This window comes from Ambystoma mexicanum, chromosome 4p (genome assembly GCF_040938575.1).
Source record: "Ambystoma mexicanum isolate Mex_15411 chromosome 4p, UKY_AmexF1_1, whole genome shotgun sequence".
NCBI classification, from domain to species: Eukaryota; Metazoa; Chordata; class Amphibia; order Caudata; family Ambystomatidae; genus Ambystoma; species Ambystoma mexicanum.
The window spans coordinates 1,100,303,947-1,100,328,194 of record NC_090927.1 but is presented as its reverse complement, the minus strand read 5'-3'; the positions used below and the strand labels follow the sequence as shown (position 1 = coordinate 1,100,328,194).

At 46.7% G+C, this 24,248-nt stretch overlaps 1 protein-coding gene across 3 annotated transcripts in view; it reads right to left on the bottom strand.

Annotated features, from left to right (window-relative positions):
* The window catches only part of MED23 (mediator complex subunit 23), a 1,372,437-nt gene that overhangs the window by 1,241,222 nt on the left and 106,967 nt on the right, over positions 1-24,248 (bottom strand). For all 3 annotated transcript variants that reach the window (XM_069606687.1, XM_069606688.1, XM_069606689.1), the window contains exons 8-9: positions 16,872-16,941; positions 15,621-15,733 (exon numbers count right to left, since the gene is read on the bottom strand). In XM_069606687.1, coding sequence (XP_069462788.1) covers positions 15,621-15,733; positions 16,872-16,941 — 183 coding nt within the window. The remainder of the gene's footprint in view (positions 1-15,620; positions 15,734-16,871; positions 16,942-24,248) is intronic.

Genomic DNA, 24,248 nt, shown 5'->3' with positions numbered 1-24,248 from the left:
GCCACAGAACGTTCTAGTATTAAAAGACCCCCTTAGCACTAAAGATTTGTTGGATAGTTGTCCAAGAGATTTTATGGTGTCGTATTCCTCTTTGGCACTTATCAGGGCATCTTTGACTGCCTTACCGAACAGGGTATTAGGTTCAATCGGCATGTGAAGCAACGTGGCCTGCATCTCTAGTTTGAACCTTGACTGCCTTAGCCAGGCATGGTGTTTGATTAATGTGCCCTCGCCTATGATGCGGCCTGCATGGTCAGCGGCATCTAGGTTATTTTGTTTAATGCAGTTCGCCACTTGCTTGCCTTCTGACAAAGGTTTTTAGATGTTGTGACCTAAGGGGCTCTGGGACTGCTTCAATTATTTGTTCCAGCTCGTTCCACTTATGGCAACCATAGCTAGCAAGGTGGGTGGTATTGTTGGCTATTCTAGTTTGGTAGGCAGCCAAGATAGCCACTATTCTGCCAATGGTATAGCTCTTTTTGCTTTCTTCATTGGGCGGGCCTCCGCAGAGGCTAGAGTGTGCCCACCCTTTTCCTTGAAGTGGCAACCACCAAGGAATCGGGTTTAAACTAACCTCTGATGTACAGAGGGTCGGTGGGTGATGGCCTGAATATTCTCTCGATGCAAGGGTTGACCGCTCTTCTAAGATTTGGTGTAAGAAAAGAAGGCTGAATACACCTTTAGATAGATTGCAGGGGGGTATACATTGTGTGGTGGATTTCTTGTCTCCAAGAATGTCCTGCATAAGATCCCTGTCAATTTGGGCTTCCTGGGTGTTCATTTTAAAATGCTGGGTGGCTCTGAGAAGCAGCTCATTATATTGGAGCGGATTGTCAACTGCAAAGTCAGCCATTGGCTTATCTTAATGGTCTGGTGACTGGATGACGTAGATGTCCTGATCGTCATAGCATTGGTCCCGACCATACTGGTCCCCTTGATCTCCCAGAGATCCAGGATCACGGGGACCCGAGGGGTCAATAATGTAAAGATCCTGCAAGAGGTAAAGGTACTGTGAGGTGGCCTGGGTTTGGGTGGAAGTGGTAGGCTGTGAATCGTCCAGATGTGGCCTTTTAGCAGATGGTTCATCCCTGACCACTCCTTTCTGTGTAGGGTCCTGAAGGTTCTCGAGTTCCTCTGGGTTCCGGTCCATGAAGTCCACAAAGCAGGACATTCTCATAACATAGTCAAAGCTCTCTGGGGTCCACTCAGTTGATTTTGGAAAAACTGTTGGGGTAGGGGTTTGTTGCAAGGGTGTAGGGTTCTTGTGATGCATGGCCCTTGAAATTGTGTTTTCAGAGGGAGAAAGGTTGCTATCTTGTGAGGTGGAGGGATTGAACGGTAAGGGCATCGAAGATTTAGCCGTTTGATGTTTTTGTAACTGGGATGTGTTTTTTGATACTTTCCGTCATCTTGGACATGGAGGCAGGGGGCGCTGAAGCACCTTTCGACGCATGTCCTTTGGCGCATGAAAGGAGTGCTTTGTTAGGTGCAGTGTCTGAAACGCCTGTTTCGGAGGCCTGTTGTGCGGCGAGAGTGATGGCCCAGAGAACAGGGATGACTTCGAGGACCCCTCCTTCGACACCACAAGGCTCTGAATGGTCGAAAAAGCTGTCGATCGGCAGTGGGGTGTGTTTAGAGTGGCGTGAAGTGTGTGCCTGAGCCGCCGGGTATTTCTCAGTTACAGGACCGCTGGCCTGCTTGTTGGAGCCAGGGATTTGCACATTGGATTCCATTGAACCCTGATCACCTTTGGGATCCCTAAGGACGTTAATGCTGCCCTCATTGAATCCCCCCCCTGCCCCAACATCTATTTAGGCCTCAGCCTGCATGGCGTGGGCGGCCCAGCATTTGGTTAAACAGTTGTTTAGGGTGGAAGACTCTGCAGGACTTCAGTTTTTCTCAGGGTGACCCCTTGGCAGACAGCATTTGCACACCTTGTGCTCGTCTTTCCAGGGGTATTTCCTGTGGCAGGAAGGGCAACATTTAAATGGAGTGTTTTCCATTGCTAAAGGAAAGAGCAGCACAGCGATAAAAGGGACGATAAGGGGTTCAGAAGAGGCATTCTCTAAAAGGCTACAAGTGTATGACCTCCCCCACTCTCCCTACTGTGAAGGGCCGAGGCCTGGTGAGGCCTGTGTAGGCTGCAGTCTTCATTCGTCGGGGCAGTTGAGTGTAATTGACGATGTAGCCGTCCGTCAAAACTTGCCAAAGCAGTTGACAGTATAAAATTAAACTTGGTCTAATTAAAGGCGTTAGCCAGAAGAACTCCGCAAACTATCGACCGACCACGATGGCGGAAAAAAACAGAGACCTCAACGCGTGAAGGACCATGGGTACAGTAGACGTCACACTAGGGATAGTCTTACCGACATGCCCAGTCGACATCCCTTTGAGTTTCGAAAACAAATCATGTAATACTCTGTGACTACCACTAAATGTCAGCCTATGCATAGAAGGTGATCTAAGCAGATACACAAGCCTCAGCCTCTGCTATGATGCGTCCTGCATTATCTGGGGCATCAAGGTTGTTCTTCAGTATGCACGGTGATATCTGCTTGCCTTCTCAGATAGTCTAACATTTGAGCCTTTAGTGGTTCTGAGGCGGCTTCGATTTGGCGTTCCAGGTCATCCCATTTGTGGTAGCCATAACTAGCTAAAAGCGTTGGTGATCCTGGTCTGCTATGCTGCAGAGGCGGTGGCCTATCTCCAGAATGTATATATCTTCTTGCTTTTCGGTCTGGCGGGGTTTCTGCTGACGCCAGGGGAGTGCCTGCCCTCTTTTTGGTGGTGGTGACCACTAAGGAATGTGGTTTAAGCTGACCCCTAATATACAGGGGGTGAGTGGGCGCCAGTCTGAATAGTTTCTCTATTCTGGTGTTGACTGCCCTTGTGAGACTAGGAGCCAGTAGGGATGGCTGGATGCGTCTTTGCACAGACTGCAGGAGCGAAATAAACTGGGCGGCAGTCCTTTTGTCCCCCAGAATTTCTTCCACAAAGTCCTTGTCGACCTGTGCCTCCTGAGTGTCGGTATTAAAATGTTGTGCCGCCTTTAGTAGCAGTTCATTGTACTGTAGTTGGTTGTCAACAGGCGAATCTGCTACCGACTGGTCCTGGTCGCCTGGCAACTCGATCATGTAAAGGTCGTCATCGTCATCATGAAATTGGTCTCGACTATAAAGGTCCCCTTGAGACCCTGGGTCGTGTGACCCTGAGGATTGAGGCAGAGGTGCTAGGCTGTGGCTCGAGACAAGACCTTTTGGCAGGTGGCTGCTGTTTAAGGGTTGACAGTTGGTCTGGGTGTCTGTCCATAAAGTCTACGAAACTTGATATCCTCCTTAAGATCTTATTGAACTGTTCAGGTGTGTACTCGCATGAAGGTGGGAAGCCTGACATGGTGGGAAACATACCATGATAGAGGTGGCCTGGGAGGGAGTTTGGTCTTTGTGGTGCATAGCTCCTGAGAGGGTGCATAAAACGGGGGTGGGGTGGGCTATGCAGCCTGTGTGGTTTTTGGGGCCAAAGGCGTCGCCATTTTTATTTTTCCAGTGACCTTGCTTTAAGCAGGGGAAAGAACTGACTGGCGTTTTTCTTGGGGGACGCCAAAACGCCTTTCGCCGTCTATTTTCTTTGGTGCGCGAAAGGAGGGCCTTTTTATGTGCAGTGTCTGAACAGGCTTGGTTTCGGTGGCCTGCCATGAGTCAAAAGCGTATGCGATGACCCAGAGGACTATGAAGAAATGGAGGCTTTCTCCTTGGACACCGCATGGGCTTCGACGCTCAATGGTACCGTTGAGTCGGTCCTGGGGTATGTGCCCTGGCCGCCAGGTGTCTTCTCCATCACAGAGCCGCCAGCCTGCTTCTTTGAGTCGGGGGCCCGCGCTTGGGGTTCCGACAAACCCTGCTCACCTTAGGCGTCACTCATGACCCTGATACTGCCCTTGTTGGAGTCTTCTGTCATGTCGATGGAGGCCTTGTCCTGCATGGTTTGAGCGGGCCAGTGTATGGTCCGCCGATCCTTAAATGGTTTCGGTTGAAAATGGTTACAGGATTTCTAAACCTTTTCAGGGTGATTCCTCGAGAGACAGTAATTGCACGCTCAGTGTGTGTTCTTCCACATGAATTCTTGGTGGCAGGGAGGGCAGAATTTAAAGGGAGTTTTGTCCATTATCGTTTACGAGGGCAGATTGGTGAGAAAAAAAGGGAAGGGGGATGACAGAATATACATTCTCTAAAGAGGTAAGTATGAAGAACCTCCCACCTCTCTCCCGAATGGAATGGGCCGAAGCCCAAAGAGGACTGTGTAGGCCGCATCTGGTCGTCGATCAGTCAGTCGCCGACGATGTTGTTCGTCAAAAGCCGTTGATCAGTCAGTTAGCCGTGCTGCAAAGCAAACAAAGGAAAGAAAGTCTACAACTAAACTTTTAACTAATTAAAAGGCATCAGCTTGGAAGTGAGATCCGCATTTGCGACCGACATCGATCGGGGAAAAAAAACAATCTGAAGGACCGACGCGTGAAGGACCATGGGTACAGTACACATCACTCTAGGGATAGTATTACTAACACACCCTGTCGATATCTGTTTTTGAGGGAGGACCTCGACGTGCAAGGGATTTCGGGTACACTACACGTTACGTTAGAGATAGTGTTACAGTCACGCCCATGTCGACGTCCCTTTTCGATCTTCGAAAGAAAGATGCAATACTCTGTGACTTCCACTAGATATCACAATACAGAGCATGTGAGGCTTTAATTACAGGAATCTTCCTCCATGAATCCTTGCTCTGGGAGATGGTGCACGGCGAAAGCGCGGCTAAGTGGACCTTTAGAGATTTGAAAACCATACCTGAATCTAACAGGTGGGTTAGGACAATAGCTTTAGGTGGGTCATTCAATAGGATTGATGCCCTTGCACCAGATGACAAAGCGCTTCTATTTGCTGGAGTAGCAATGCCTGGTGTTAGGTTTCCGTGCTTCTCAGAGTATGTGCATGCATTTGAGGAAGCTGGAGGTGCCGAAACTATGACCTCAGGAGCCAGGCTGCTAAGTTGAAAGTTTGAGGGCATGGATGTAGTGTTTGTCCCTAGTCTTCAGACAGCATGTTGTACGGGCACAGCAGGTTTCTGGGAGGGGAAGACTGATATTGCCATGAGATGGGAGAACCAAGGCTGACTGGCCCACATCGGGGCCTCCAGGATCATCCTCACTGGCTCTTGGTGCATCTTGTGCACTGTTCTGTTGAGCAGGGAGAATCGGGGGGAAAATCGTAGACTAATTTCCCAGACCATGTTATCCAAAGACCGTTCCCCTTGGAGCGGTTCTGAGGGTACCTGGAGGCACTGGGCATTCCCAGAGTGACAAACAAGTCGACCTCTGGGAAGCTCCATTCTGTGAAGACGTTGAGTACAATGTCCTCCTGTAGCCGCCCCTATTGCTCTACGGGTATGAGGGGGGGAAGTCTCTGCTGAGTACGTCCGCCAGAAGATTGAGTTCCACTGGAACATGTTGTGAAAGGAGGAACATATTTGTGTTCAAGAGCCCTTTCATATGTTCTGGGATAGTTTGGACAGCCCGAGCGAGTGAGTGCCCCCTTGTTTAAGTAAAACTTGGCTGTAGTACTGTCCGTGAGGACTAGAACTGTATTCCCCTGGGAGGTGTGTTTGAAAGGCCTTCAGAGCCTTGAACACTGCTAGCAATTCCAACAAGTTGATGTGATTGGATGATACCACTGTGGACCACACGCCATGCGCTGTCTGTTGAAGGTGAGCCCCCCCCCCCACCTTGTCAGATGTGTCTGTGGTGAGAGTGGCTTCTACTGCGGGGTGGTGAAGATTTTCCGATGCAGAAGGGTTTCCTTTGACCACCACTGCAGAGACTGAACGAGGGCTGCTGAGGCAACCACTAGATCGTCCCACTGGCCGCTGGCCTGACACCATTGGCTCAAGAGCCACTCTTGCATGGGGCTCATGCGCAGGCGAGCGTGAGGAACTAGGTAGACGCAGGAAGCCACCATCCCTAACAGTCGTGTGGTCTTGCGTACAGTCACCTTATGACTGGCTCCATAGTGAGGGATCTGGAATAGCATGTTTTGAACTCTCTTGTTGGAGGCAAAGACGAGTTTGTCTTTGGTCCGAATTAGATCCCCCAGAAACTGTTGGCTTGATTGTGGTTTACACTGTACTTTTTCTTGTTGATAGATAAACCTAGGTTGAAGAGAAGGTCTACCGTCTTCTGGGTATTTGTTTGGCATGTTCCGTACAAATCCCCTGTTATGAGCCAGTTGTCAAGGTAAGGATAGACTGGGATGGGTTGCCTGCGCAGGCGAGCAGCTACTACCGCCAGTACCTTTGTGAATACCCGTGGCGCTGAGGCAATGCCGAAGGGGAGAACCCTGAACTGATAGTGGGTGTCCTCTATCATGAATCTGAGGTACTTTGTGCGCTGGCAACATTGAAATATGAAAGTATGCATCTTTCATGTCCAATGTGGCCATGTAATCCCCCTGCTGTTGCAGTGGGATTACCTCCTGCAGTGTTGTCATCCTGAATTTTGAGGTTTGACATACTTGTTGGCTGGGCGCAGGTCTAACACAGGGCGTATGGTGGGATCCGTTTTGGGTACAAGTACACTGAATAAATACCCTTGTTTACCTGGTGAATGGGGACGACTTCCATGGCACCCTTTTCCAGAAGGACTTGAACCTCTTCCAGCAGGATGCGCAGGTGCTCTTGCGACAGGCGTCTGCTCTTCGGTGGGTGGTATCAAGGTTGTCTGTAAAACTCGATGCAGTAGCCGTGGTTAACGGTCTTTAACGCCTACTGATCTGATGTGATCCCCCTCCCAGGCGTGAATGAATGATAAGCGACCCCTGACCGGGGAAGCGTGGGAGGGGACCCTAACCAGCGAGTCACTTTACTCCTAGAGGCTCCCTGGCCTCCACCTCAGAGTTCCAGCCTCTATCCTTGCCTCTACAAGGCTATATTTGTTGATATTGGCTGTTACTAGAACAGCCTTGGCCGGAGGACCAGGGGGGTACTCCCTGAGCCATATGGTCCATGGGATGAACACGAAAAAGATTGCCCACGGAAGGACCGGCGTGAGTTAGAGCCTCTATGCTGGTGGAGGGGCTTAGCTGTGATCTAGCTGAGCGATTTTAGAGTTTCATCTTTTTTTTTTTGCAGTCTCCAGGGCGTCATCAACAGTTGGAGTTCTCAACTGGTTTGTTGATAAGAGAGGCCCGAGTTTCGGGTTTAAAGCCAGAGTTCTTTAACCAGGCGTGTCTCTTAAGTAAAGTCCCCTGGGCTAGGGTGTGCCCAGCGGTCTCAGCAGAGTCCAGAGTGTTTTTCAATATGTTGTGGGTAACCAGTCTGCCCTTAGCCATGACCGCCAGCAGGCGTGATCAGGTGGGCTCTGGGACATCTTTAAGGTCATTCTGGACTAGGCCCCATTGGACATCGCTGTAGCTTGCCAGGAGAGTGGTATCATTTGCGATCCTAGTAGAGTAAGCTGCAGAGGCAGTGACCCATTTAGGGCATAAAGATTTTCACAATCTTTATCCAGAGGGGCTTCCACCAAGGCCAGTGAAACCCTGCCCTTTTCCTAGTGTATAGTGGGTGGGAAGGGGATGGGCGGAATCATTTTTCAACCCGGGTTGACTGCCTGCGTGAGAGACGGTGAAAACAAGGAAAGGGCTAGGTGCCTCTTTATAGAGTAGAGTAAGGGGATGGCTTGACTAGTTGGAGGCTTCTCCTTGAGGATATCCTCAACAAAGTGAGAGTCTGGAGCTGCCTCATATGTTGCAATCTGGAAATGATAGGCTGCTCTTTTTAACCTCTTAAGTGCCAAGGACGAGCTATATCGTCCTTGACATTACCTCTGTGTTGCCAGGGAGGCGATAGCTCGTCCTTTTTGGCACGTCATTTTGTGCAATCCCTGCTAAATTGAAATCCAACCCCTGGGCTATGTGAACAGGAGGTTCCTCCTCACAGCCTGGGGGTTGGATTTCTGTCAGTTTCAAGTCAGCACACGTAAAGCGTGCTGACATGAAACTAAACATAGTTTTGACAGCAGCAGCCGAAATGGCTGCCGCAGTGAAAATAAAAGGTGAGTTTCCACCTTTCTCTCCGTCGATCTGCGGCCGTTCAGTTAGAGGGAGGTGTCATTGGAAAGGGAAGCATTGCTGGGCACGGATCGGCCGCAATCCAACTAGACCACCAGCGATCTGTTTGTGACGTGGGGATAGAAGGGGTTGCTTACTATGTAAGCGGCCCTCTCTCCCCCTCTCCCAAAGCATGGGGCTGCAGGTGTGGGCCCATCTGCCCCAATTAGATATGGGTGGGGGAGCCAAGGGGGAGCACTAGACCACCAGGCTTTACTTGCAATGAAAGGGGGGTGGCCCTCTCCCCCCACTTCAAATGGATGGGGGGGCATCTAATGTGCCCCTAGGAAGGGCTACATTAGATGCCCCCCATCCATTTGGGGTGGGGGGGCACCAGAATTGTTGGTGCAGCCCCTCCCCCCCAACCATGGGGCTGCACATATTGCCCCCCTGGGGGAAGATGGGTGATCTGCTCCTAGGGAAGGAGCCTGAAAAAAAAATATAATAAGGTATGGGTAGGGGGCCCACTAGACCACCAGGCTTTATTTCTAATGAAGGGGTACATGAGATGCCCCCCCCAAAATTCATTTAGGGTGCGAGGGAAGAGCACCACCAGAATTGTTGTCACAGCCCACTTTCCCCCCACAAGCATGGGGCAGTATGTTATAAAAATGTTTACAAAATGAAAATAAAATGGGGTTTTGATGGGGGGCACCCTAGACCACCAGCGAGTTATGTATTGAAAGGGGGGGTGGCCCACTCCCCACCCAAAATGGAGGGGGTGGATCTCATGCAGCAGTCCCTGGGGGCAGATTTCTGCCCCCATGTGGCCCCAGAAAGGGGTACTTGAGATGCCCCCCCATCCATTTGGGTTGGGGGCTGGGGGGCACCAGAATTGTCATAGCCCCCCCTACGCATGGGGCAGTACATTTGCCCCCCCCCTTGGGGCAGATGGGCACAGTAATGTACCCATCTGCCCCATGGTGAAAGGGCAAAACAAAAAAAAATAAACAAAAAAATACAGGGAGTTGTGGGGGTTGGGGGGCACCCTAAACCACCAGTCATTTATGTAATAAAAAGGGCGAGAGGTTTCCCTCTCCCCCCACCCAAAATTGATGGGGGGGCATCTCATGCAGCCCACCGTGGAGGCAGATTTCTGTAAAGTAGCCCAGCCAGCGCTCCAGGATGGTCAGGGTGATGTCCCTGGCCTTGGGCTGCTGTCTCCCATGTGGTTTAACCATCCCCAAGCCCAGCAGCGGTTCCAGAAAGTCCCGGCAGGGTCCCCGACCTTCCAAGGGAAATTCTGTAACGCAGCCGAGCCAGAGTTCTAGGATTTGTCGGGGGTAATGTCCCTGGCCTGGGGCGACCGTCTCCCGGGGTGGGTCTACCGCCCCCAATCACAGCGGTAATACCAGGGCGCCCCGTCAGGGTCCCCATATTTTCCCGGTGGGAGAAGCTCCACCGCATGCCTGCCAGATCTCCAGGATAGTCGGCGGGGGACAGGGGGTTACGTCCCCAGACTTGGGCTGCTGTCTCCCATGTGGGTCGACTGTCCCCAAGTCCAGCGGCAGTTGCGGCGAGCCCCGGCAGGGTCCCCTTCCCTCCCCTCTCCCGAGGGAAACTCTGTAACGCAGCCCAGCCAGCGCTTCAGGATGGTCAGGGGTGATGTCCGTGGCCTTGGGCGGCTGTCTCCCATGTGGTTTGACCGTCCCCAAGCCGAGCAGCGGGTCCAGGGAGCCCCAGCAGGGTCCCCGACTTTTCCTGGAGAGAGAAGCTGTAACGCAGGCCAGCCTGAGCTCCAGGAAAGTCGTGGGTAATGTCCCTGGCCTTGGGCACCCGTCTCCCATGTGTTTCTTTGCTGGGTCTTGTGTGTAATAAATTCTGGGGCGATTCGCACAAGTCAGACATCTGTGGATTCCCAAGGGTGTCTTCTTTTCAGAAATGCATGGGGTTCGCTGTTTTCCTTGGTGGCTGTGACACCCCAGGCCCAAATCTGTAGGTTGCCCACTAGAGCAAAATTCCTCAAAATCTGCTCTACCGAAAGACTTGGGGTTTCCAGTGGTTTAGCCTTTTCCCTTTGATCCCAGGTAGGTGCACTCACATGTGAGGTACCATTTTCGTCGGGACACCTGTGGGAAGATACATTTGTTGTGTTTGCATGGTTTTCATAACGTTTGCTGCTGCACTTTGTCACACAACCCTTTCACTTCCCAAATGTGACCTACATTTAGTCGCTGCTTTAGGCACTATAAACTTTTGTAACCTGCACAAGTCACCTACCCTTCAAAAGTTCTGCCTTTGCTCTTTCAAAAAATGTATGCTTGCCCTTCCTCACCACATTTATCTTGCTTATTTACACATGCCAAGTACATCTGTTTAGGCCGTAAGCATAAAAATCCTGTGTACCATGGCTCCGTTTTTGGCTTGTGGTACTGCTTGTTTTGTGAAACATTACGTAAAATGTGTTATTTCCTAACTGGAAGAGGCGGGGGAATGTAGCAAAGCATTGTTTTTCTCAAAATACACAGAAGCCATTGCTTACCGGGCCGACCATGTCCACCACAGTTTTTGTTTCTGTATTCTTCCCGATTTTTCCCCAAACTATGGAATTTTTCCCACATAGTTGGTGCCTGACCTGCACAAATCACTCCTTCCTAAACTTGGAATTTTGTCTACTTTTCAGAAATGTATGCCTTTCTCCCTTCCCATTTCAGCTTTCATACCCTTCCCTTCCATTCCGTCCACGCATGTCCTATTAGAAAAAAAGGCCAAAATCACCTAAAGACTGGTAATCATATCAAAATATGTTTATTTGGTTTCCACTCAACCTGTCCTTGAAAGCCTGGATAATGGGGAATTCGGCACAGCAAACCATTTGTTCCTAGCACTTACAAGGAAAATAAACCACAGTCGTCTTTGTACATCATTTTATTGGCATTTTCTGAAAAAAAAAACCAAATGTTCTGCCTTTTTGGTTATTTTTTCTCACCCCGCCAACAGCAAACTAGGATTCCTTGGTGGCGTTATGACCACCTGCATGTGAGAAAGAAAGGGGCCCAATTTGACCGAGAGATCTCATGTAACAAAAAGGTTACAAGGGATTGAATGCCGACATACTGAAATCACCAAAAAAGCCTCGACATCTGGTCATCCACAGGTGATGAATCCCTCTATGGCGGCGAAGAAGGGTGATCTAGACAAATGATGTCCGGGTCAGGGGTATGTGTTGGTGATAGCCAAGGGCCCTGATCCCCTGACGGATCTCGATCCCTGTCTGGGTCTTGATCAGCTGTGTCCTGTGCAAAGGGATTCATGTCCTCATAGGTCTCCTCCTGTGTTGGGTCCTCTGGGACATCCAAGATATCCTCCTGGTGTCCCTGTGCAGAGATGGAGAATTTCTGCAGTGTATAAGGAATGGGGCAGGAGTCCACTTCCCTGGGACTCTTGGTAGTAATGTACCTGTCAATAAATTGGGCCATTTTGTCCAGATGTTGTTCAAATCTCTCCCTAGTCCATAGGGAAGATGCAGGAGGGTCTGGAGGTGGAAAAGGTAAACCCAAAAGTGGGATATTTCCCTAAAAAGGACTTAGAGAGGCTGGGGGCTTCAGAATACTCCTCTCGATGAGGGGTGCCCTTTGTGTTCTGTAGCTGCCAAAATGATAGTCGCCAGGCTTTTGCAGATTTCCGGCAGTTGAATCGAAGGTCTCGACGCACCTGACGGCACTGTCGCAAACTCCACCGACGCCTTAGGTGCTTGTGCGCCCTTGGACGGTGTGCCGATGACTATGTCTTTTAGGTTGAACGCCTTTTCCAGAGGGATGCCCAGTTGCATGCCGCGAAGATGGTTGCGTGGAAGGTGCTGAAACGCGAGGTTCAAAAGGCGCCGACATTTTTGGCGGCCCTGTTGGCGTTGTGTGAGTCTTCGGCGACTCTGTCGAAGAGGCCTTAGGGGTGGTGTGTTTGGCTATTTGTGATTGGGTGCCCTTGTCGTCGGGGTGTGATCTCCCCATAACAGAGCCGGTGGCCTGTCTGTCGAGGCCCGGGACTGACATTTGGAAGCCTGAAGGCTCTGCTGAAAGGTCGATGGCTTCCAATTCGGAGCCATGGCTGGCGATGGATTTGTCGTCCGAAGCGACGGCCCAACGGGGGAATGGATTTCGGCCGCATAGCGTAGGCTGCCCACCGTTTAGTCCGCCTGTCTTTCAACGTGTTTGGTCGAAAGAGCTTACAGGACTTGCAGGAGCACTCGTCGTGGTCTCGAGGAAGACACAGATTGCAACGCCGATGGGTGTCCTTCCAAGGAAGCTTGCGTTACATGGCGTGCAAAATTTAAAGGGTGTCCTCTCAATAGCAGAGTGTAATGGCAGCCTGACCAAGAAGAGAAAGAGAGGGGAAAGGAAATACATTCTTAGAGAAGAATAAACCCAGGGCCCCACTCTCCCTACTGTAAGGGCCTGGCTGGAGGGCCGAGGCCACGTGGTCGATAGTCGGCGAGCAGTTGTGGATGTCTTCGGCGGCAGGAAGCGCACGAGGCAGTCGTCAAGAAGTTTAGTCGAGTGACTAGACGACCATAGGTCGCGGGGACAAAGTTAGCAATATTAACTCTTGCAAGCTCCGCATAGGTGACCAACTAGGTTGGTGGAAAAAAACAATCTGAGGGACCTCGACCGCCCGAGGGGTTTTGGGTATACTACACGTCACGCTAGGGATAGTGTTACAGTCACGCCCATGTCGACGTCCCTTTTTCATCTTCGAAAGAAAGATGCAATACTCTGTGATTTCCACTAGATGTCGGATGTGATTCTAAGCAGATTCACAAGCATCAGAAATATATATATGTGTGAACAATTAGTACTTACCCGAACGGGTCTTGAATTTAACATTGCCTTAGTATATATAATAAATATAGCCTCTGCTATGATGTGTCCTGTTATTGTTTCCTTGACCATAAGTGTGCTCAAAGGTCTTCAAACTCAACTAGAGCCCTTCTCCCCTCCTAGACTAAGCCTGGCTGCTCGTCCATTGCTACCAAACTTTTTCAATAGTTCAGGCCAAACCTAAGAGTTGGAGCCCTGTACTTCTAGGAGTGAGTCTTCTATATAGTCCTACCACAAGTGGACTTTAGGAAAACTCCCTAACAGCTACGATTGCACTAAAATGTCAATAGAATACGATAAACAAGAAAGGAGGGAATAAGCAACAGTGTGTTATCCCTAGAGTTTTTCACCTACGATATATCAGAAATAGTACACATTTATTTTAATTTTCATGATCCACAACTCTTAGACACAATCAAGTAACTACATATGGCTAGTGCATCAAAAAGCACTCCCACCTTAGGGGAAGCATGTACGGACAGATATATATTTAAAAAAAACATGCATGTAACATATTTCCAGAACCTTCCTTTAGAACGTGACCATAGGACCAAGAAAGAAAATATGAACACATACAAATTATAAACTCAGCAATTGGATTAAGGATAAAGCATCTACCTATAATATCTATGTGATGCATTATTACAGGATGTATTCAGTAATCAACCCTACATGTTTCGGTCTCTGTTTCCAATTGCTGGACATTCATCAGGGATAATATAATATGAAATATAATGGACAATAGGATCCATGGATCAAAATTATGCAGAAAAAGTCTTATGTAGAGAAAGAAAATCTCTTCAGGAATTAACACAGAAAAGTGTAAATTGAAGAGTGTGTTCTTGCATTTCAACACTGTGGGACATGATCCAACACTCAACAGGACCAGCAATATATCCATTAGTAAAGCAGCACCCAGAATTATTCACATATGTTACTTCCTGGAGATATATTCATATTACTGTTAATGTAACCTTTTATGCTGGAAACATTCCCGATGTCTTCTAAAAGTGTGGGTGAGCACTTCAAATCCATCAGTAATTAATAGCCTTTCTATTAGCCAGGTTTTCTCTTCATTTCTAGAGTAGACACTGGTATGGAAGATATCAAGAGGCTGTTAATGCCTTCAGGACTACACGGCCGATGTAGGGGGCCTTGATACCTGCTAGACTATGTGAGAACAGGGCTATTGCAAAAAACATCACACAACAGAAACCATACCCAGGTACAGCTATGGGAGAATTCAGCACACCAGCAATCCCATCCATGAGCAGGATAGATGGAGGGCACACAGTGCGCTGCCTCGCCCAAGGCCAACACAACTACCAACCGTCCAGTTTTCCACTCAATCAACAGCACATTCCTCCAAACCTCCAAATACTCCAGAGCAACATGCCTGGGTCAGCACAGAAACTGAACACCTAAATACCCTGGTTGAATATCACCCAACACCCCGCCTCCAAACACACCTAGAAGCTTACATGCACAGAGGCAGGTTTCTTCTGATCTGCACACATCAACAGTGCAGCAACTTTGATTTACTCTCTAAACTCATACAAACTTCTCAACCAACTCCAACCCAAAAATCTCATAAGTCAAATGAGATGGAAATTCTAGATTCACTCCCACTGAAGCCCAAAGAATACCAGCTTCTTTGTCACAGCTATCAAATGGTCTGTGCGGTATAGTGCAGGAACAGAAAAGAGCATTCAGTAATAGGATTGTATGATCACTCCACCATATCCACTACTTCCCTTCCTATACCTGAATTTGCTCCTTACTGGCTATGAAGTATCCTGGCTAAACAAGTGCATGCTTAATATTTTTCTCCAGGCTAAGGATGCTTCTTCAAACCCCTGTCAAACGAGAGCGAGCAGAGCAGTTCATAGGTCAGTGAGCTGGCCACAACTAAACAGTGCGAAATACAAAGGATTTCTGAAGTACTTAGTTAACAAAATACAATTCCGAGCAGCTGTTGAAGATTACAATCAAAGGATAAGGATGTGTTAAGGAGTGCTCATTGTACACTTGTACGTGCAAACATAATACACTAACTACATCCTACAGCAAGTTTGTGTAACTCCAGGCCTCAAGGGACACATTGCAGATTTTTAAGAGACCCCTCATTAATATTTACGAGATAAATTGCATACAATGATTTTAAATCTCAGCACATTTTTCTCATGAATATTAATGAGGGATATCCAGAAAACCCATTAGGTCTCGAGGCCTGGAGTTGGACAAGCATGTAGTAGCGAGAAAGAGTTAATCATGCACCAAAAATAAAATTTCAAAACAAGCATTCTGTACAAAATAAAAAGGCACACTATATTAAAGTCTTATAGATCAACACTATATCCCTTAAGATCATGTATGCAATGCTGATCAATGAATGTGATCATATTTAGAACAATCAAGTTTTTGGAAAGTAAATATGTATTTTCAGTAAATTGTGAACGCTGTTGATAAAACAGACTCTGAAAATTGCAGTTGAACGCAATTACCCATTGGTGTGTAGAAAAGTTACTTTCAATTGCAAGCCTCATTAAGCCGAACAAAACATTCACAAAAGTTCTAGAAGTGCCTCTAAAACAGTGGCACAAAATGCACATCATTTCCAAATCATTAAACATACACAGATCCTCACCTTATCATAGGGTAGTAGACCTTTCAAAGGAAAGCGGAGAGTTGTGGGATCCAATTTCCACGAGTTGCAGATGGCTCCAGAATTATTCACCACAGGCAGAAGACTGCAGCGTCCTACATGCATGGCACATGAAGCAAGACAATAGAAATGGATAACATATCCAAGGCACAACAGTGTCTAATGTAGACATCTAGGCTTTGGGAGGTCAGGGTGTCTATGCATTCTCTTATCAGTGTTTAAATTCACATTTCCAATTTATATTTAAATCTACATAACCGTAGTAGGTGTTTCAAAATAAAAGCAATGTACAGTGCACTTAGGCTTGTGGCGCATTACTGTAACCAGGGCTACAAATAAGCAGTGTACCTGCCTATTTTAGTTTCTAACATCTAGCAAATACAGAATAATGGGCAATAACAGATAAGCATGCATCTAGCCCTCATGCCACCTGCACTGCTCAAGTGATGTGTTCAGGCCAAGAGCTGCATCTGCTAGAAAGGGGATAAGTGTTCTAGTGCTGCCTCATATGAATATGGCCTACATGGTAACAATAGTTATTTTCATCTGCATCAATGAATAGCTACAAAGTTCGGATTACAAGAAAAATGACCATTACAATTAATATGTATTTTTTTGTCTAAAAATACACGAGGCAGGAATGTGGTCTGCATTACTCCAACAAAAAAAACGTTTCTTCCCAATGTCCCCAAGTAGGGAGTAAAACACTCATTACGAATTCTTATCTTGAGCCGTGAATGTAACCATATAAAAACAAAGCAGCTGGGGTGTTTAACATAATGTATTTTAAAGATGACGCACCCCGACATCTTGCCCTCAAAATTATCTGTACCAAGGAGACCCATTGCTAAATTGTGAAGATGATCGGATTACCAATTCTGCCATTAGATGCTCCCAAAGAGATTACAGATCGGACTTGGCACAAATCTTCTCTGCCCGTTTTGTTCACAGGAAAACGTCTATACGGGTGAAACAGATTTATTTAAAGGAGGGAGTCACACTGGTAGCCAAATAGGGCACAAGGAAGACCAGACACAGACCACACTCACTCCAGGTCTTGGATTTAACGATGCAGATGTCGACAAGTAACTGGAGCAAACAGACTTTCACAGAATCCTGGGAGAAGGCTACCACGTTGAACTCCACTTGAGAGGGTCCACCAGTTTGATTATATCAACACGAATTATTAAGTTAACAATTGAGCACTTTAGTTTAATGTTATAATAATCCTACCACAAATGGAGTTTATTCGTGCTGTGGGGCGGAAAGTGTCCACAAAGTCCGACACTAGGTCTCCCAGCAACTGCAAATGGCAGAAAAAACATTGATTAAGTTATTTTGCAGCAATGTGAAATTGATCAAACTTTTAAGGCAGGCATTACTGTTCAAAACTCCAACGGTCAACTTCATCACGCAGACATTGTTTCATATGACAGCAAACAAAGCAAACTGAGCTCTAAAGTATGTCGTCTCAACTTTTAATGATTTATAATGACTATGCAAAATATTTAGTTAATATCAATTTTTGGGAGGTTTCACTCCACCCCACCCCCTGCCTGCCCCCTCACAATTCCTTGAAAACACTAATCCCTGTATGCCCTCACCCTGTAAATCTGAGTTTTCATCTCCTGAATCCCCCCTTTTATTATTTTTTTATTAGTGTTAGCTTCAAAAGAATATTTTTACCAGTTACAGTTCAAATTCAGCATGAAAGAAAAAAAAAAAGAAAAAGAAGAAGAAAATAAGTAAACTAAAATTTCATAACTCTAAAAACATGATACAATCATTTCAGTCAACTGCTGTAAAAAGGAAAAAGGAAAAGGGGATAGAAGTAAAAAGGAAGGAAAAAAATATGGGTAAAAAAAGGAGAGGGAAGGACCAGTTCAGCCAGAGTTAGCAGCTTCTTTCAGTCCTATTATGCAGAAATAAACTTTCTTTCTCACATCTCTCGATCGAGTTTTTTAAAAATGATTGATACCATCTCTAGCAGGGCAAAAGTTATAGATAACCTTGAGCCCTGTAGCAACTGTAACCAAAAGTCTTTCTTTGTTGAAGTTTGATTATTTACAAAAAATCTCCCCAGTAGATTGCAACGAATGTCCATGATGCCCTGACAGCTCATAATGAGATGGCGAAGTGTTTCCATTGGGTGACCACAGAGCCGACATTTATAGTCTCTCGTGCTTTTCTGTTTTCTCGCTTCAAGTATTTCTTTGGTCGGAAAGATGTTGAAGCGAAGTCTGAGAAATTGCTGTCGCAACTCCGCCGAGGGAAACTTTCTCAAATACAACAGAGTTGAGCCACGCTTGTTCAGAGCAACGCAGTATTTGCCATAGAGTTTGGATGACTGCGCCAGAACTGAGGACTTGATCCAATCATACTCATAAAGCCGTTTTTTCACAAGATCTGGATTTTCAATAAGTAGTTTCGAAGTAGAGTCTATTGAGTCCAGCAGGCTCAAGCTTTTTCTGCTCTATTCAACAAGTAAAGGCTCTCTTTCTGATTTCAGTGCTTGACCCAACAGCCCAAAACCGCTATCTGGTGGAGGCAGTAAGCATTTACGATAGAAAGATAGAGTTTTCCAGCTGACATAAGTAATGAGAGAAGTCAGTCCAAACTCTTTTCTTATCACAGCCACAGGTATACAGTTAGGGAGGTCAAGTACGGCTCTCCAAAATAGGCCCTCTAAGGTTTGCCATATCTTCCAGCTCATCTGGAGAGAGCACTCAGCCCCATAGGTCACAATAGGGACTACCTTCATGGTGTAAAAACGGAGCAAAAAGGTGTCAAAGTAAATTTGCAATACCTGCGATTGATCAATCTTGCCTGGGCTGTCAGCATCTTCAATTTGCGCCTTAGCGCCATTTCTCTTGGGGCTTCACTATAGCTTGCATGGATTGGTATGCCTAAATAGAGCAATTCTGATGTCTCTCGGATCTGGTCACCATTTATGTGCCAACCCTTGAACTTCATGGAGTTGCGTCTTGTCTTCCCCAAGGTAAGCACCATTGATTTGGTGGCGTTTACTCTTAGTTCATTGGAAGATAAAAAAAAGAGCTAGGGCATTCAATTGGCGCTGGAGCCCGATTGGAGTTTCATCCAGAAGAATTACATCATCTGCATACAACAGTCGATTCATTGGGGAGCCAGCAATACAAGGGGGGGAAGCATCTAATTTCCGTAAAGGCGTCACCCATGTCTGAGATGTATAATTTAAAGATAGCTGGGGCTAGTCAACACCCTTGCTTGAGGCCCACTCGTGTTTTGATGGAGTTTGACAAGCCACCATTTTGGTTCAGCTTGATTTGAATGCTTGTGTTGTTATGAAGGGCCTCCATAGCCTCGGGTATGTCAGTAGGGCACCCCCAGACTTTTAGCTGCTGCCAAAGTTACTCTCGATTACTGAATCAAAGGCTTGAGACAAGTCCACTGATGTGAGATATACGTTTTGCTGTTCTTTTTTTGCCGTTTTAAGTTTCAGGTAATTTATCAGAAAGAGGTTTACCGATGTTCCGATTCCCTTTTCAAACCGTGCTTGCTAGCCGTCCCGATGTGTGGAATCCCAGCTCCAGGCCGTAAGGCGATTCAGAATCAAGGCCGCGAAAAGTTTACCAATAACATCCGAGAGGGCGATAGGCCTGTAATTTGCGGCCACGGAATCCCCCCTTTAATCCCCAGCCCTGCCATAACCATTCCTGCCGCAAATCCCACTTTCGCCTCTCAGAGACAAAGAGACACACACATACACACCTGCCTCCTCTACGCAGCAAATAATCTTGAACACAAACACACTTTCCTTCTCCCAACTACCCTCACGTCAAGCGCAGGAAATTGGCCAGTACAGGACAGAGCGGGGCTCCGGCAAGTCATGTCTTGCCACCCTGTCCCCAAACCCAGGGGCTTTCCCATGACACTCACACCTGCGCTACAACGAAGAGGTGGCTTTCAGAAGACTCTGCAGCACTGCAGAGTCGTCAGAAAGCAGTTTGCTCGATGAAGCGTGGGTTGCTTGTGCATGTGACAACTCGGCTTCAGCAAGATCTGTCCCGCAGCCGAGTTATCACATGCACGAGCAACCAACCTTTCACCAAGCAGACATTTTCAGTAGACTTGGCATGGACAAGTGAATACGGAAACAGTCAAAGCCTCACATGCTTGTAGTAGCGGTCCAGACTGGATGTGCTACAACGTAGAGACATTTTTTTCTTGGGGCGAGTAGTGTGAGCAATTAAACTGCAAAGCCCAACTTCCCTTATTCGCTCAAAAGGGTTACTTTCTGAATCACAATAAGACATGTTTCAAATTGAAAATTCTGGACATACTTATGTTCCCATAATGCTCTTTGCTTTTATGAAAATCGACAGGATTGGGTTCTATGAAGAGATACTGTATTTCATAGATCATGCCCCTCAGTGCACCACCTCCTGCCCACGGCCCGCCCCTCCAAGGATGAGACAGTTCCCCTTCAGAAAAGGTTTCCCCATTTCCAGCACTGCTCCCCTCCACACCAGGGCTTCAGTCTTCCGATGGTGTGCATCTGGGGTGTGACAGTTTGATTTAGAAAGAGCGCTCTGGGCGGTCTCAGAGCAGTCTTTCTTTTTTTAAAATTAAGATTCATGGTTTAGTTTCAAACCTTTATCTATTTACACACATCTGATTTTATCCCGCCTCCCCACTTTCTTCACACAGGGGATCCAATCTTTTTTTTGTTTTAAATTAATAACTCTTTATTATTTCCAATAAAGAAATACATACCAACATTCAAGAAACCGACAAGGTCACATAGCATAGTTACTACCTTACATTAATTTAAAGCAATTTTCTGCGAGCGCAAAAGAATTTCAGGTCAGCTCTGTGGGGTGGTGTTGCGAGACATGGGTCACGTAATGCATTATGGAACACTAGTCCATCAGAGCCTACGTCTGCAAGTATTCACGCGCTCCCCTCTCATTTCCCCCAAACCTTCTGGAACTTCCCGGGGCATCCCCAGGCATTCTAGATATGTTTTTCCTGGGACGCACATCCGTCGACCTCATTGGTTCACCGGTTTAGACTCAGTCTGTCTGCAGAGCCCCAAGTTGCAGCCGTTTGCCTCTTCCCCAATCCCAGTGCCACAGTCAGGAATGTCTTCTCGTGCTTGGGACCCCAAGACCTCAGATTTTACGAATACATCTCCCCCAGAAGTTCTTGATTACGTTGCAGCTCCACACCACGTGGAAGAGGGTGCCCTCTGCTCTTTTGCATCTCAGGCATTCACCCTAGGGGATCCAATCTGGATTCAAATAAAATCCTACCCATAAATTAAAAAGGAAAGATAAATTGAGTGAGTTTGCATCTTCCCGTCACTGGGCATCTTCAGCTGACAGCAAGGTCTCGTTATGAATTTTGCTAGTGGAATTATCAGTCCAAAGTCCACTCCCAGACCCACCGTCTCCCACCAGTCTTCCAGTGAATAAGGGGGTTTTGCCAATACAATCTTGCCCAAGTGGTTTGCCCTTTTGTTTGTTAGTGCCGTGCAGCTCAGGATTATGTTTTTTTAGTGTTTCCTCCTGGTTCCTTCTTTTGCAAAACCTGCATGCTGTGTCTTCTGTATTGGTTTCAAATATCTTCAGCGAATTTCTGGTGGGGAGACAATTTTAATCGAATTCTCATAAATATTTTTAATCCTTTTGCTGGGAAATTGGGTCAGATATTTTGGAAGATCGTTATATGATCTTTGATTACTCCAGCAGTCCACATTTAGCTTGTGTCGTCCCCTTGTGTGGATGGTCTGAATCCAATCCACCTCCCATAATGTTCGCTTTGCTTTATCTGGATTAGAAATTAAGAGTTCTCTCGTGATTCCAGCACTTCTCAGAAATTCACCACATCTCCTTTTCCATTCATCCACTAGATGTCCACTTTGGATAACATGGTTCGTCAATATTTTGTAGGGGTCTGGAGTGTGCCATGATACAATTCCTGTATAATGCCATAATCTTCCACGCAACAATTCCATGGATTGAAATTAGAGTCAGTCCGTGCCTTATTGATGCTGAGGATACTTAGTTTAGGCAGGTTCAAGACTCGTCTCCAGAAAGTGCACTCCAGTTGCCTCCATAATGGCCATGTAAGTGCCAATTGTCTCCGCACCATATGTAAATATGCGATCCACTTTCATTTTATAAAAATCCAAGGTGGGTTTTAAGGAATATTTCCCATATTTTTTGTCCAACATACTAGCTTGTCCTGCTAGGGCTCTTACCCGAGCCCTTAACACATTTTACCATGGCTTGTCTTCCTTGCTTGGGCTTATTACCACTCCCAAATACTCCATTGCCGTTACTTGTGGGAGAGCCACTTTGTTCATTGACTATTTGTACAGGGTCTTCTGTCTTCTCCCGTGCTTAGTCAAAATCGTAATGGTAGATTTACGCTCGCTGATTTAGAGACTGCTGTTTATGACATATTTCTGGAGGCTAGTGATAAGTCTCTATAGGCCAATCTGTGTCTGGTCGACAAGGATCATATCATCTGCATATAGGGCCTAAGAGATTTGAGTGCCATTTATTTTCGGTGGAAAAGCTCTGGTTTTATTTAGTTCCTCGCCTAGGTCAGCCAAGTACTAGTTGAATAAGGTTGGGGCCAACGGACAGCCTTGTTTCAGGCCTCTGCATGTTTTAATTTCTCGTGTCAGAATGTCTTCCGAAATCAATCTTATCTGGACTCAGGTTTCCGAATATAACGCTTGTATTGGATTTAGGATGGTTGACGGGCAATTCCACTTTGCCAGTTTTTCCCATAAGCGCTCTCTTACTACGCTGTCAAGGCCTTTTTATGGTCGATAAAGGCCATGTAGATTTTTGGCCAGATTTTAATAGCTTTTGTTTTATCAGAAATATTTTCAGATGAATCCCTACGCCTTTTGAAATTCCGGTTGCCTTTGGTCGCTGATCCGTGCGTCTTGCGCCCGCTCCTGGTTCCTGAAGGCGCTTAAGTATTATGGCTGCAAATATCTTCACCAAAACGTCCAATAGTGCAATGGGCCTGTAGTTGTTAGGGTCGGTTACCTCGCCTTTTTTATAGATCGGATTTATAATAGCTTTCTTCCAGGTTTCTGGTTTGTTTGTTTATTTGTATGGCGCTCCCGACACGGGGGTATCTGGGCGCCTTTGCACAGTGAGAAATTACAGGAATGCTTTCGACTTGGTTACAGTAGATGCAATACAATATAATACAATACAGGGATGGCAGCAATAAGCAGGAGTACAGTATGAGATGTAAAATTAACACTTTCAGCTTAGTTGCAGTAGGTACAATACAATACAGTCCAGTAATAGGATAGCAACAAAAAGCAGGGATACAGTGTGACATGTAAAATCAATACAACAATAATTAGAGGAATGTATATACATATGTACAAAATGAAACAAGTAACATAATCGGCATAAAAGGCTTAATGGATTTGTGGCGCTAGGGAGAATAGGCCATGTATATACAGGGCTAATGCTGACCGTGGGTGTCGTTGGTGACAAGCCAATTTACAGTGTTGTGCCTGAACAAGTCGAATGGTTGGTCAGCTCTCAGTGAGGGGGGGTAGGACATTCCATGCTTGAGCGGTCATGACGGGGAAACTGGTTGCCTCTGCCTTTTTCAACTGGAATCTAGGCACGACTAGGTATATGTATTGAGAGTCCTAGAGGGGCGTGTAGAGAATTTAGTAATTCTCTCTGAGAGGTATGTGGGTGCTGCGTGGTTAACACATTTGTGCGTTAGAGACAGGGTTTTGAGTAGGATTTTATCCTTGGTAGAGAGCCATTTAGTCTGTGAGATATGTTCTCTTCTCAGTATGCCATGCACCGCTCTTAGGGCGTTATTTTGCAGGGTTTGGATTTTCTTAAGGTATTTGTTGGCCCCCAGGTACAGGGCATTACAATAATCCAATTTAGATAGGATAAGAGCTCTTGCTAAGGTAGCGCAGCTTTCTTTCGACAGGTATGGTCTACATGCTCTAATCAATTTGCATGTGTAGGCTTTAGCAGATGCCATGGCGCTTACTTGTTTGTTGAGAGTGAAGGCAGAGTCGAGGTAAAAACCATGGGTTTTTCCTTCTTTTTCCACTTTGATAGTATTACCATCGATTTTGAAGGTAGTGTAATTCTGGCCGGATTTATTGAGGTTGGATGTGGTACTGAGTATTAGCAACTCGGTCTTGTCATCGTTCACGCATAGGCCGTGTGCGGCCATCCATGCCTGGGTGAGGAGGTATATTTTATTCACCAAAGCCAAGTCCTTATACTCGCCCGACAGGGGTAGGAGGATCTGGGTGCCATCTGCATAATTAGTGTAACTGACACCCAGATGGTCTAGGTCAATCAACAATGGCTTTGTGAATATGTTGTACAAAGTGGGTGAGACAAGAACCTTGTGGCACACCACAGGTTATGGGGATTGGGTTGGCTGATGCTAATTGCGAGAAGAATCTCATAGTCCTGTTATTAAGAAAAGATTTAATCCACGTAATGGCATCTTGTGAGAAATGGGTTGCTGAGGCCAAATGTTTGCAAAGAACTTGGTGGTTCACCAGGTCAAAGGCGGCCGAAAGGTCTAGAAGTAGCAACAAGGCTGTTT